Source organism: Tachypleus tridentatus, chromosome 1 (genome assembly GCF_004210375.1).
Source record: "Tachypleus tridentatus isolate NWPU-2018 chromosome 1, ASM421037v1, whole genome shotgun sequence".
Taxonomy (NCBI): Eukaryota; Metazoa; Arthropoda; class Merostomata; order Xiphosura; family Limulidae; genus Tachypleus; species Tachypleus tridentatus.
The window spans coordinates 2,659,502-2,672,685 of record NC_134825.1 but is presented as its reverse complement, the minus strand read 5'-3'; the positions used below and the strand labels follow the sequence as shown (position 1 = coordinate 2,672,685).

Below are 13,184 nucleotides of genomic sequence, written 5' to 3'. Positions count from 1 at the left end.
TAAGTTTGTGAAACTAACTGAAGCTAAAGTTTATAACAGTCTGTGAAACTAAGTGAAGCTAAAGTTTATAACAGTCCGTGAAACTAACTGAAACTGAAGTTTATAAGTTTGTGAAACTAACTGAAGCTAAAGTTTAACAGTCTGTGAAACTAACTGAAGCTAAAGTTTATAACAGTCTGTGAAACTAAGTGAAGCTAAAGTTTATAACAGTCCGTGAAACTAGCTGAAGCTAAAGTTTATAATAGTCCGTGAAACTAACTGAAACTAAAGTTTATAAGTTTGTGAAACTAACTGAAGCCAAAGTTTATAACAGTCTGTGAAACTAACTGAAGCTAAAGTTTATAAGTTTGTGAAACTAACCGAAGCTAAAGTTTATAAGTTTGTGAAACTAACCGAAGCTAAAGTTTATAACAGTCTGTGAAACTAACTGAAGCTAAAGTTTATAACAGTCCGTGAAACTAACTGAAACTAAAGTTTATAACAGTCTGTGAAACTAACTGAAGCTAAAGTTTATAACAGTCTGTGAAACTAAGTGAAGCTAAAGTTTATAACAGTCCGTGAAACTAGCTGAAGCTAAAGTTTATAACAGTCCGTGAAACTAACTGAAACTGAAGTTTATAAGTTTGTGAAACTAACTGAAACTGAAGTTTATAACAGTCCGTGAAACTAACTGAAACTGAAGTTTATAAGTTTGTGAAACTAACTGAAGCTAAAGTTTATAACAGTCTGTGAAACTAACTGAAGCTAAAGTTTATAACAGTCTGTGAAACTAAGTGAAGCTAAAGTTTATAACAGTCCGTGAAACTAGCTGAAGCTAAAGTTTATAACAGTCCGTGAAACTAACTGAAACTGAAGTTTATAACAGTCTGTGAAACTAAGTAAAGCTAAAGTTTATAACAGTCCGTGAAACTAGCTGAAGCTAAAGTTTATAATAGACCGTGAAACTAACTGAAACTAAAGTTTATAAGTTTCTGAAACTAACTGAAGCTAAAGTTTATAACAGTCTGTGAAACTAACTGAAGCTAAAGTTTATAACAGTCCGTGAAACTAACTGAAACTAAAGTTTATAACAGTTTGTGAAACTAACTGAAGCTAAAGTTTATAACAGTCCGTGAAACTAACTGAAACTAAAGTTTATAACAGTTTGTGAAACTAACTGAAGCTAAAGTTTATAATAGTCTGTGAAACTAAAGTTTATAACAGTCCGTGAAACTAACTGAAGTTTAAGTTTATAACAGTCTGTGAAACTAACTGAAACTAAAGTTTATAACAGTCCGGAAACTAACTGAAACCAAAGTTTATAACAGTTTGTGAAACTAACTGAAGCTAAAGTTTATAACAGTCTGTGAAACTAACTGAAGCTAAAGTTTATAAGTTTGTGAAACTAACCGAAGCTAAAGTTTATAACAGTCTGTGAAACTAACTGAAGCTAAAGTTTATAACAGTCCGTGAAACTAACTGAAACTAAAGTTTATAACAGTCTGTGAAACTAACTGAAGCTAAAGTTTATAACAGTCTGTGAAACTAAGTGAAGCTAAAGTTTATAACAGTCCGTGAAACTAGCTGAAGCTAAAGTTTATAACAGTCCGTGAAACTAACTGAAACTGAAGTTTATAAGTTTGTGAAACTAACTGAAGCTAAAGTTTATAACAGTCTGTGAAACTAACTGAAGCTAAAGTTTATAACAGTCTGTGAAACTAAGTGAAGCTAAAGTTTATAACAGTCCGTGAAACTAGCTGAAGCTAAAGTTTATAATAGTCCGTGAAACTAACTGAAACTAAAGTTTATAAGTTTGTGAAACTAACTGAAGCTAAAGTTTATAACAGTCTGTGAAACTAACTGAAGCTAAAGTTTATAACAGTCCGTGAAACTAACTAAAACTAAAGTTTATAACAGTTTGTGAAACTAACTGAAGCTAAAGTTTATAACAGTCCGTGAAACTAACTGAAACTAAAGTTTATAACAGTTTGTGAAACTAACTGAAGCTAAAGTTTATAATAGTCTGTGAAACTAAAGTTTATAACAGTCTGTGAAACTAACTTAAGCTAAAGTTTATAGCAGTCTGTGAAACTAACTGAAGTTAAAGTTTATAACAGTCTGTGAAACTAAAGTTTATAACAATCTGTGAAACTAACTGAAGCTAAAGTTTATAACAGTATGTGAAATTAACTGAAGCCAAAGTTTATAACAGTCTGTGAAACTAACTGAAGCTAAATTACTGCAAAGTAAAGTAAATATAAAGTTGTAATGAAGGTAAACTTAGCTGTATGTACAGAAACGTCTGAATACGTATTCACAAAGAGATCAGCATATGGTTTTGAGCAAACTACGCTTGTGTATTTTAAACTTATATAAATCAAAAAAGCCCATAGAAGTAGTATTTAACGTAATGTTTATTTTCTTTTAGATTAAGTGTTGTTTGTGTGAAATACATTGCGAATAAAAATGTAAAATAAAAGCTGAAATGATGATAACAGCATTGTGTTATCTTGTACCATACTCATTGTGTTATTTTGTACCATACTCATTGTGTTATTTTGTACCATACTCATTGTGTTATCTTGTACCATACTCATTGTGTTATTTTGTACCATACTCATTGTGTTATCTTGTACCATACTCATTGTGTTATTTTGTACCATACTCATTGTGTTATTTTGCACCATACTCATTGTGTTATCTTGTACCATACTCATTGTGTTATTTTGTACCATACTCATTGTGTTATTTTGCACCATACTCATTGTGTTATCTTGTACCATACTCATTGTGTTATTTTGTACCATACTCATTGTGTTATCTTGCACCATACTCATTGTGTTATTTTGTACCATACTCATTGTGTTATTTTGCACCATACTCATTGTGTTATCTTGTACCATACTCATTGTGTTATTTTGTACCATACTCATTGTGTTATCTTGTACCATACTCATTCCATTGGAAAGTTGGACTAAGCAAAAATAAAAATGAAAAACCGGTAAGGTAATTCTGATTTGAAAAAACAATATGTAATCCAAACTCCTCGGACAAAGACCATTCTAACGAGGTAAGATCTGTGGCGTTTGATCGAAAAAATTGTGAGAAAATGTAAGATTTATATGATACGCAATTCAAAATATAGACATTTTAAACTCACTTTCAGTGGTGAAAAGAGGCATGTGTTGAATATCTTGATTCTTAACAAGTTCTCGTTTAACATATTAAAATTTGCAAGAAACTTTATTCAGACTGAACTTTATCTACATGTTAAGTACGTGTCTATATTGAAAGCTATAAATGTATTACATTTTACGCTTCAGAAATATGTAAATAACAATTCTAAGCCACAAAATGTTATTTTATAGGTGTATCTGAAAACTTCAAAGTTAATTCGATTTATTTTTTCAGTACATACAAAACTTCTCTACGTCAACAAAATCTTCAGAAAACAGGAATGTTATTGATTAGACACAATCAGAGAAACATTAAGTAAACATCAGTTTATACTTCAGTAACAATAACATATTGGTAAATACATAATCAGAAGAAAAATTAGTGAGTAAAATGTTCAATAACATGTTGGTAAATACATAATCAGAAGAAAAATTAGTGAGTAAAATGTTCAATAACATGTTGGTAAATACATAATCAGAAGAAGAATTAGTGAGTAAAATGTTCAATAACATGTTGGTAAATACATAATCAGAAGAAGAATCAGTGAGGAAAATGTTCAATAACATGTTGGTAAATACATAATCAGAAGAAGAATTAGTGAGTAAAATGTTCAATAACATGTTGGTAAATACATAATCAGAAGAAGAATTAGTGAGTAAAATGTTCAATAACATGTTGGTAAATACATAATCAGAAGAAGAATCAGTGAGGAAAATGTTCAATAACATGATGGTAAATACATAATCAGAAGAAAAATTAGTGAGTAAAATATTCAATAACATGTTGGTAAATACATAATCAGAAGAAAAATTAGTGAGTAAAATGTTCAATAACATGTTGGTAGATACATAATCAGAAGAAAAATTAGTGAGTAAAATGTTCAATAACATGTTGGTAAATACATAATCAGAAGAAGAATTAGTGAGTAAAATGTTCAATAACATGTTGGTAAATACATAATCAGAAGAAGAATCAGTGAGGAAAATGTTCAATAACATGTTGGTAAATACATAATCAGAAGAAGAATTAGTGAGTAAAATGTTCAATAACATGTTGGTAAATACATAATCAGAAGAAAAAATTAGTGAGGAAAATGTTCAATAACATGTTGGTAAATACATAATCAGAAGAAAAATTAGTGAGTAAAATGTTCAATAACATGTTGGTAAATACATAATCAGAAGAAGAATCAGTGAGGAAAATGTTCAATAACATGTTGGTAAATACATAATCAGAAGAAAAATTAGTGAGTAAAATGTTCAATAACATGTTGGTAAATACATAATCAGAAGAAAATTTAGTGAGGAAAATGTTCAATAACATGTTGGTAAATACATAATCAGAAGAAGAATTAGTGAGTAAAATGTTCAATAACATGTTGGTAAATACATAATCAGAAGAAGAATTAGTGAGTAAAATGTTCAATAACATGTTGGTAAATACATAATCAGAAGAAGAATTAGTGAGTAAAATATTCAATAACATGTTGGTAAATACATAATCAGAAGAAAAAATTAGTGAGGAAAATGTTCAATAACATGTTGGTAAATACATAATCAGAAGAAGAATTAGTGAGTAAAATGTTCAATAACATGTTGGTAAATATATAATCAGAAGAAGAATTAGTGAGGAAAATGTTCAATAACATGTTGGTAAATACATAATCAGAAGAAGAATTAGTGAGCAAAATGTTTAGAAATTTATAATTTGCTCAAATATTAACAGATAACCTTTAACGTTGAAAAACTTTTACTGAATGATTAACATAGTTGTTAAAAGAGATACTCAGTATAAAGTAATTGAGCAATTTAAAAGCTTTTCGTTTGTAAACGTACTGACTCAAAATTTCGGACGGTAGGAACAAACATTGCTAACTCCACAAGGAGCAGTCAAGTACAACACTGAAGTTAGTGTTATACGTTCCATGATATGACCTCATTAGTACATTTCCAGTCTTAGCGATAATAAAAACAAACACACGTCATCTCTCAATCAGTAAACAATGAAACAAGAGAAAGCAAATCAAAGAAGGCCTCTTCTAATGTACGTTGTTTCTATTGTTCTGTACTCAGGAGTGCTTCAATTATTGTATGTCTACAAGAATACAATTTACGTAATATCTGCACTAAAGGAATATTTACTGTTATTAATTATCTCGATCACACCATTCACACTAGGGACCATATTTATATTAACAGTTTATTTTTACCCTTACGTAAGAGACTCGACAGCAGTGAATGCACACATGTGACTTATGAGAGAGTTCTGTTCATCATGTGTAATATCCAGGACAGCCAGCCACCTCGGTTGTAGTACACGATGGTTTACTCTAATTTTCATCTTGTGTAATAACTCGGATAGATTCAATAAAACTACGTTATGAAATACAATATGAATTAATTATTTTTGTGTGTTTATACTTGAATGAAGTGATGGAAAGGAGGAATCAGGAAATATTGTAACTATAAATTACTAAGGTTTAAGTTAAACAGTCTGAGTATCTTTGATAGCGTTCACTTTACAAATGTAAAGTCACGATATGTTAATTCAATAACAAATACTTGAAATGTAGTGTTATTCACATATCGCCTTACATTGTACATTTGCATGCACGTATATTATAACAAATATGTTGTTTACATTTTCTTCTGGTCAGTCTCTTGGCAAATATCCAAAGTAAAAAAAAAAAAAAGTGTTTATTTTGTAAAGCAAGGTTACAGTGAGAAAAAAACTAAAAACTCTGATTTAAATCTTATATTTTTTGAAACGTTTATTTACTGAACATTAATAACAACATCTTGCCAAGCTTTAAATGTTAAAGACACCCCAATAAAAAGGAAAATGAAATTTACAATATATATATTTACCATACATCTCTTTCCATATAGATAGTAGAGGTTACATTAGGCGGGGAATTAAAAACTTGGATAACGTGTGTGTTATAATTATTTATAGCTGTTATTGTATATTAGGAACCTGTCTGTGGAATAGGTATATATTGAATAACAGCACGAAGAAAATACCTAAAGGAACGTTACATACTAAACAGCACGAAGAACATACCTAAAGGAAAGTTACATACTAAACAGCACGAAGAACATACCTAAAGGGACGTTACATATTAAACAGTACGAAGAACATACCTAAAGGGTCGTTACATACTAAACAGTACGAAAAACATACCTAAAGGAACGTTGCATATTAAACAGCACGAACAACATACCTAAAGGAACGTTGCATATTAAACAGCACGAAGAACATACCTAAAGGAACGTTGCATATTAAACAGCACGAAGAACATACCTAAAGGAACGTTACATACTAAACAGAACGAAGAACATACCTAAAGGAGCGTTGCATATTAAACAGCAGGCTGCCAGTGCTCCTGCAGATGCTCCAGCAATCTTGTCAACCAGAACTTGTGGGGCATATTCTTTAAAGCAGCTAGCAACACCAACATGATATAAACCTAAAAAACCACAACCAGCAAAAGACAGGTTCATAACGCAAACACTTTCTCGATGGATCTTTAAACCTGCAGTCTTTTTTAACCTGCAGAAGGGAAAAAAAAAAACATGTCACAATACTTAAGTTCTGAGCTTTATAGCAAAACACAATCCATTAAAAATAAAATATGCTACCAGAACGTACAACATGAAAACAATTAAATGAACAATTCCCTGCTTAAATAATACTAGAACAGGTAATGGTAGCAGACATTTGTCTACGAAGAATGACAAATATTATACATATACTACAATGTACTAATGTCGCTAGCTATGTACTCCTTCATCATCTGGCTGTTACGCGAATAGTGCTTCTCAGCAGGTACAAACACAAGACATATACCCTATTAATAATAGATATAATAACGCTAAAGTAAAACTGAGGTTATGCTTATATATTTGTATTTAATTGATATATTAGAAAAAAACAATATAGCCTAATGTTATCTACTCGAGAAGCTAGTGTTACTGCTCTGTTAATACTAGTAACGAAACGTAACCAGAGTAAAGTAACAACGGCAAAACAGTTATAAAAAGTGCCATCTACTATTTGTTAACCATTATATATTACCTGAACTCGAATAACTACTTATTTATTACATTTGCAACTGGGCCATAATATTGCAAAATATGTTATCCTTAGTAATTTTGATAAAATTAATCAAGTTTGTAAACAAACCGCGGTAACGTGTGACAAAATGAAAATCATGGATCTACGTATTTATAAATACTACGTTATTAACACCGCTTCCTAAAAATACGTTCTACAAGCAAGTATAAATACTGCGAATTTAGTCATATATACGATTTATTATGTTAAAAGCGAACAACATAAAGAAACAATAAATTCAATGTTATTCTAAACTTACCAACTTTCGGTTTTACTTTTCTCCTATAAGATTGTACTACTACTGGTGCACTTTTCTGTTCTGGTGCCTCAGCCATGCGTTCCACGCATAAACAGTATAGCATGTGAACACGCCTCTCTTTTGTCATTGGTGCTAATCAGTGACGCAGTGTGTTTATCGTTGTTTTGGAATTTCGCACAAAGCTACTCGAGGGCTATCTGTGCTAGCCATCCCTAATTTTGCAGTGTAAGACTAGAGGGAAGGCAGCTAGTCATCACCACCCACCGCCAACTCTTGGGCTACTCTTTTACCAACGAATAGTGGGATTGACCGTCACATTATACACCCCCACGGCTGGGAGGACGAGCATGTTTAGCGCGACGCGGGCGCGAACCCGCGACCCTCGGATTACGAGTCGCACGCCTTACGCGCTTGGCCATGCCAGGCCGTGTGTTTATAGACCAACAGTAGTTAAACTCGTCGGTTCATTTCACTGATAACTGAACATGAAAAAATGAGTATAAAGTACAGATATAATACACTTACCTCTGTGATACAGTGTAGTTTTGGACGGAATTCGTACTAATACACATGTTATTTTGAAAGTTCTTTCACTATACCTTTATATTCTGTTTTTCTTTCTTATTTCAATGTTGTTATTTAGAAGTTTTTATTTATTTATTTTTGGCTATAGAGAGTTTTGATAATGAACGTGTGTAGATTACTGTGTACAAATTATTGACAACATTAAATCTCTGTACAGGTTTTGATTGGTTTTTTAATTTCGCGCTAAACTACGAGTGACATCTACACCAGCCATCGGTAGTTTTCAGTGTAAGACTAGAGAGAAGGCAGCTAGTCATCACCACTTGCCGCCAACTCTTGGGCTACTCTTTTACCAACGAATAGTGGGATTGACCGTAACATTATAACGTCCTCACGGCTGAAAGAACGAGCATGTTTGATGTAACGGAGATTTGAACCCGCGAGTCGAGCACCCTAACCCCCTAGCCAGGTATACAGTATGGAATATAGTAATAATGCTAATAAAAAACTATTTATTTTTAAATATTTTAATCTATATTGTTGTTTTCTGTAACTTGTTTGTTTGCCACAGAGTGTATGGTGTAAAGATAGGCCCAAAATATCTATAAAATTCTAAACAATATAATATTAGGTTTTCATTGTACAATCCAAGAGAGATTGTAAAGATGATATAGCTGTAGAGTTATTAGTAGAATATTGTTGTTTCGTTAGAGGTTTTTTTTAAATTTAATATAACGTCCAGACCAAGTGTTATTTGTGCTTTTTTATTCTTCATGTTTCTGGGTTAAGTGCAAGGCTACACAATTAGTTATCTGTTCTGTGTCCATCATGGGTTTCAAAACTAGATTTTTTCCATTATTAGCCTTCAGACTTCTTGCTGACCATTGGGGACATTGTTATCTGTTCTGTGTCCATCATGGGTTTCAAAACCAGATTTTTTCCATTATTAGCCTTCAGACTTATTGCTGACCATTGGAGGCATTGTTATCTGTTCTGTGTCCATCATGGGTTTCAAAACCAGATTTTTTCCATTATTAGCCTTCAGACTTCTTGCTGACCATTGGGGGCATTGTTATCTGTTCTGTGTCCATCATGGGTTTCAAAACCAGATTTTTTCCATTATTAGCCTTCAGACTTATTGCTGACCATTGGGGCATTGTTATCTGTTCTATGTCCATCATGGGTTTCAAAACCAGATTTTTTTTTCTATTATTAGCCTTCAGACTTCTTGCTGACCACTGGGTACGTTTACGTAATAATAACAAATTATTTTATTTCCTCTTTTAACGTTTATACAAGTTTAAAGTTAAGCGTTGTGAATATTTGTAGTCTTATATTACATTACTTATATTACTTACATTACTTATTATACTCAAAGGTTCCCTCAGTATCTCAGTATTGTAAACAAAATCAAATTACTTTTTCAAAGTAATTCAACAGTACGAAAACTGACATAGATCTAAATACTTCACAAAAGTCACTGAAGGAGTGAATTCAGTCTTGAAGTAATTTTTTTCACAAACTTTACTCTTGAAACAACTCACTTGCTAACGAACGTAAAGATGCTTCAGGGAACACTTTATATTTAATCCACAATTGTTATATATAATATGTTTCATCTTAACATTATGTGCATATAAAACACTATATTAAATTCACTGTTCACCAAGTATTTTTGTCGCTTTTCATTTCCAACGCTTATTGCATAAGGATGGGATGGTCCACTGTTATCACTGGCAGTAAGGATGGGATGGTTCACTGTTATCACTGGCAGTAAGAATGGGATGGTCCACTGTTATCACTGGCAGTAAGGATGGGATGGTCCATTGTTATCACTGTCAGTATAGTTTCTGGGGTTCTCTTTTCTGGGTAGATGATTGGCTGAATCCACTGAAGGCTCCATTCTTGACCATTCTCTGAAAACAGTCTTACCAGGAACTCCAGGTTGCTCTGCATGTACAATTTCTGTTAACAGATTTGAAGTGTTAAATATTATAATCTCAAATAGCCTGAAACTGAGTAAAATGATAATTTAAATTTAGAAGTTAAATAAATGTTGCTATGTTTAGTATACTTGTCAACAAGACATTTCTCTTTCTTAATACAAGTAAACTTTAATATACAAACGATAACACAATTTACAATAACTGTTATTACAAACAATGATCTATCTACATACATTTTTGACTTACAAATAAAACAGAGTCTTCTTTCTTGTCTGGAACTTCCTTTTTATCTTATCGACGGTTCACGATGACCAAGTTAATTTTGGATTGATGTAGGTAGGTACAACTCACTTAACAGGGAGCTAGCTAGCTCTGTATTCTCTTTTCTTCACAGGTCACACGTCAAGTTTTTCACCGCTGAAGTTATATAATGTTTTCGTAAAAATACTAATGTTAGGTGTTTATCAGCTGACGTTTAATGGTTTGTAATATTCGAAATCTTTAAATGTTCCGCTCAGATATCTGAAGTTCCCAATCAATAATAATTATATGAACCACAGTTATAGCTACCACTGTTTATAACATCCTGACTATAGCAAACTGTCTTTTGGCGTATCATTTTCTTTGTATTTATAGGTGTTAGAAGAGTTTCTCGAAACTTCAGTTTACACAGTAATCTTGACAATACAGCAGTGTTTTCGTAAGTACATATTGCTGAATTTTACATTCGACAATTTGCTACAACTTTAGTGAATAGAATATCGTAATACAGGTTTAAGAGTATAAGTTACGTACATTTCTCAATATAGATGTAATTTAAACAAACACCGACATTACGGAAGATATATTATAGTAAATCCATCACAGAAGTTGACCACTTGACCATTCTCTCACCAATACACTTCTAAGGACAATCAAATTAGACAACTTTCAGTTTCAATTTCCTCTTTTCTGAATACCTACTTAACGTTGGAGGTTGTCCTCTCTGCTAAGTATTTTCTGAGTAAAATAATGTATATATTTATCCTTCACATCCAGGAGAGTTTTTCCAAAGATCATTCCCTCATGATACACTATAGTATTTGGTTCCACTGTGCCTCAGTCATTAGATAAAGGATTATTGTTATTAACTCGTGATATGAGTATCTCATTTCTTGGTAGTACAATGATCAGTGTTGCCTGCTACCACTAGATGTTCAACCTTCGGTATAGTAAAGGCTATTTAGTACATAGGAATTTTATTGTGATAAACTATGAAGCCACTTGAAGCTAGCCTGACATTATATCCATCTCTTTAGAGGAACTTCATTCTTAAAATGCAATTTCCTTCATTGTAAGTTACTTAATTAAGATAAGCACAGAGAAACTTCCTACAGAGAAGACAACTTCCAAATTCCCTTTTTATGGAGCTTTGTGTTTGCTTACTTTTTGCATCATTACTATTTCTTTCCTCATCTCTAGAGGCAATTCTTCATATTTAATAAAGAAACAGGACGAATAGTTGTAATTGTAGAAGTAGTTTAAATTAATGTTTTCATTCAATAAACATACACGTACTTTTGTTAAATAATGAACTTGTATTTCCAGCTGAACTTCGACTGTTGTCTATGTGTCTCATTAACTCTGATCTGACTGTCTCCTTGACTGAATAAAAGCTGTTACAGTCTAAGCTATGATAGCCGTATTTCCCACAATTTCCAGTTATTTCTTTTCCTTATCTTATATGAATTCTTGTTTTCTATTGGTTCTGATCTATAGTTTCTTGCAATATGTTCTTTCAAGTTCCTCATGTATTTTCTTGTGATGGATTTACTCCATTTTTTTAGCTAGCTAAGTGATTATTTTGTTTAGTTCCTCCAAACTATATCTATGATGGAGTTAATGTTTTAATAATACCGAATCTAATATTTTAGTAACATATGGACTTTGACGAAAAAGAGACAATTAATAGAGTAACTGTGGTATCCCACAGAGTAACTTAAGTGAATTATTCACTAATAATATTGTGATAAGAGTAGAAAAAAAAGTTTTTCTTGTCATTTGGATTTTAAAATGATTAAATCAGCCTAACTGTACTTTTGCCACGAAAAGAGGATTACTTAGGGTTTGAGATACGACTGTAATGCCCTGTAGTGTACATACATATGACTTAGTTTGTATATATTATTTTAAAACACGTGTATGCTGTACGTTTATTGTTCCAATTTATCATCATCACGTCACAAACACGTGATATGGAACAATTGTCATGTCACTCATGTTCCAAACTCTGAAAGTCTTGGTGATGGTAAATGTCGATAGAAGAAGGTGTGAAGGACAGTGAAAATAAGTAGGACTATATATGTATTGCTATATGCTTAAGAAAATAGTGTAGGAATTACAAGTACGTTGTACAACTATGGCAGATTGATAACTGAATTGAGAGAGGCAAGCATATTTGATTAAAAGATAGCAAACAATGATAGATTTTAAACAACAAGAAGAAGTGGAGAGATAGAATAGAAGTAACAGAAAAGACAGAAGGATAGACAGAGAATAGAGGAAGAAAAATAAAATAAGGATAGAAATAAAGAGAGCAAGAATAATAGTACAAGTTGAGTAAAATAAAAGGAGAGAGAGAGAGAAAGTAAAACTGCAAATAGAGAGAATAAGAATACAAATTGAGAAAAGAAAAATGAGAGACTGGAGATAGAGAGAATAATAGCACAAATTTTCATTGTTATCCCAACAGAAAGACAAAGGGCACAAGAATGATAATGGCTCACTTTCAACTGACCCAAGCTGCCTAAATTTGATGAAAAGAAAAATATAATGGATGAGTTCCTAGAGATATGAAAAATTTGTCCAAAGTCAGAAATGAAACAAAGACAATTGGGCCTAAACCCATTTCTCACAGGAAAAGGCCTACAAGTAATGCAGGCATGATGTCAGAGATGCTATATTTGTTATAAAATGGAGCACATTGCAAAGAAGTACAAGTCTATTGCTAAAAATCAACAGCAAAAACCTTACCATAAAGCAGCTGGAACTGCTTACAAAGATAGCTGTGGTAAGGAAAAGGAAAAAAAAATTACTGTCACGATGGTTACTAGTGCCAGAAGAAACAGAATCAAGAAAACGTGTCAGATTCGCCACGAGAAGAAAGTGCTATTTGTGTTACTGATCAGTTCATGGCTGATGGA

General features: G+C 32.1%; 1 protein-coding gene across 4 annotated transcripts in view; it reads right to left on the bottom strand.

The window, feature by feature from the left end:
• The window catches only part of LOC143230520 (patatin-like phospholipase domain-containing protein 2), a 211,467-nt gene extending 203,507 nt beyond the window's left edge, over positions 1–7,960 (bottom strand). For 2 of the 4 annotated variants that reach the window (XM_076464351.1, XM_076464431.1), the window contains exons 1-2: positions 7,532–7,588; positions 6,500–6,708 (exon numbers count right to left, since the gene is read on the bottom strand). Coding sequence is in view for 1 of the 4 variants with exons in the window: in XM_076464274.1 (XP_076320389.1) it covers positions 6,500–6,659 (160 nt within the window). In the remaining 3 variants the exon portion in view is untranslated. Of the gene's footprint in view, positions 1–6,339; positions 6,364–6,499; positions 6,709–7,531 lie in introns of those variants that run through there. The other 2 variants (XM_076464274.1, XM_076464593.1) reach the window with 2 other exon arrangements.
• Positions 7,961–13,184: the final 5,224 nt, after the last annotated feature.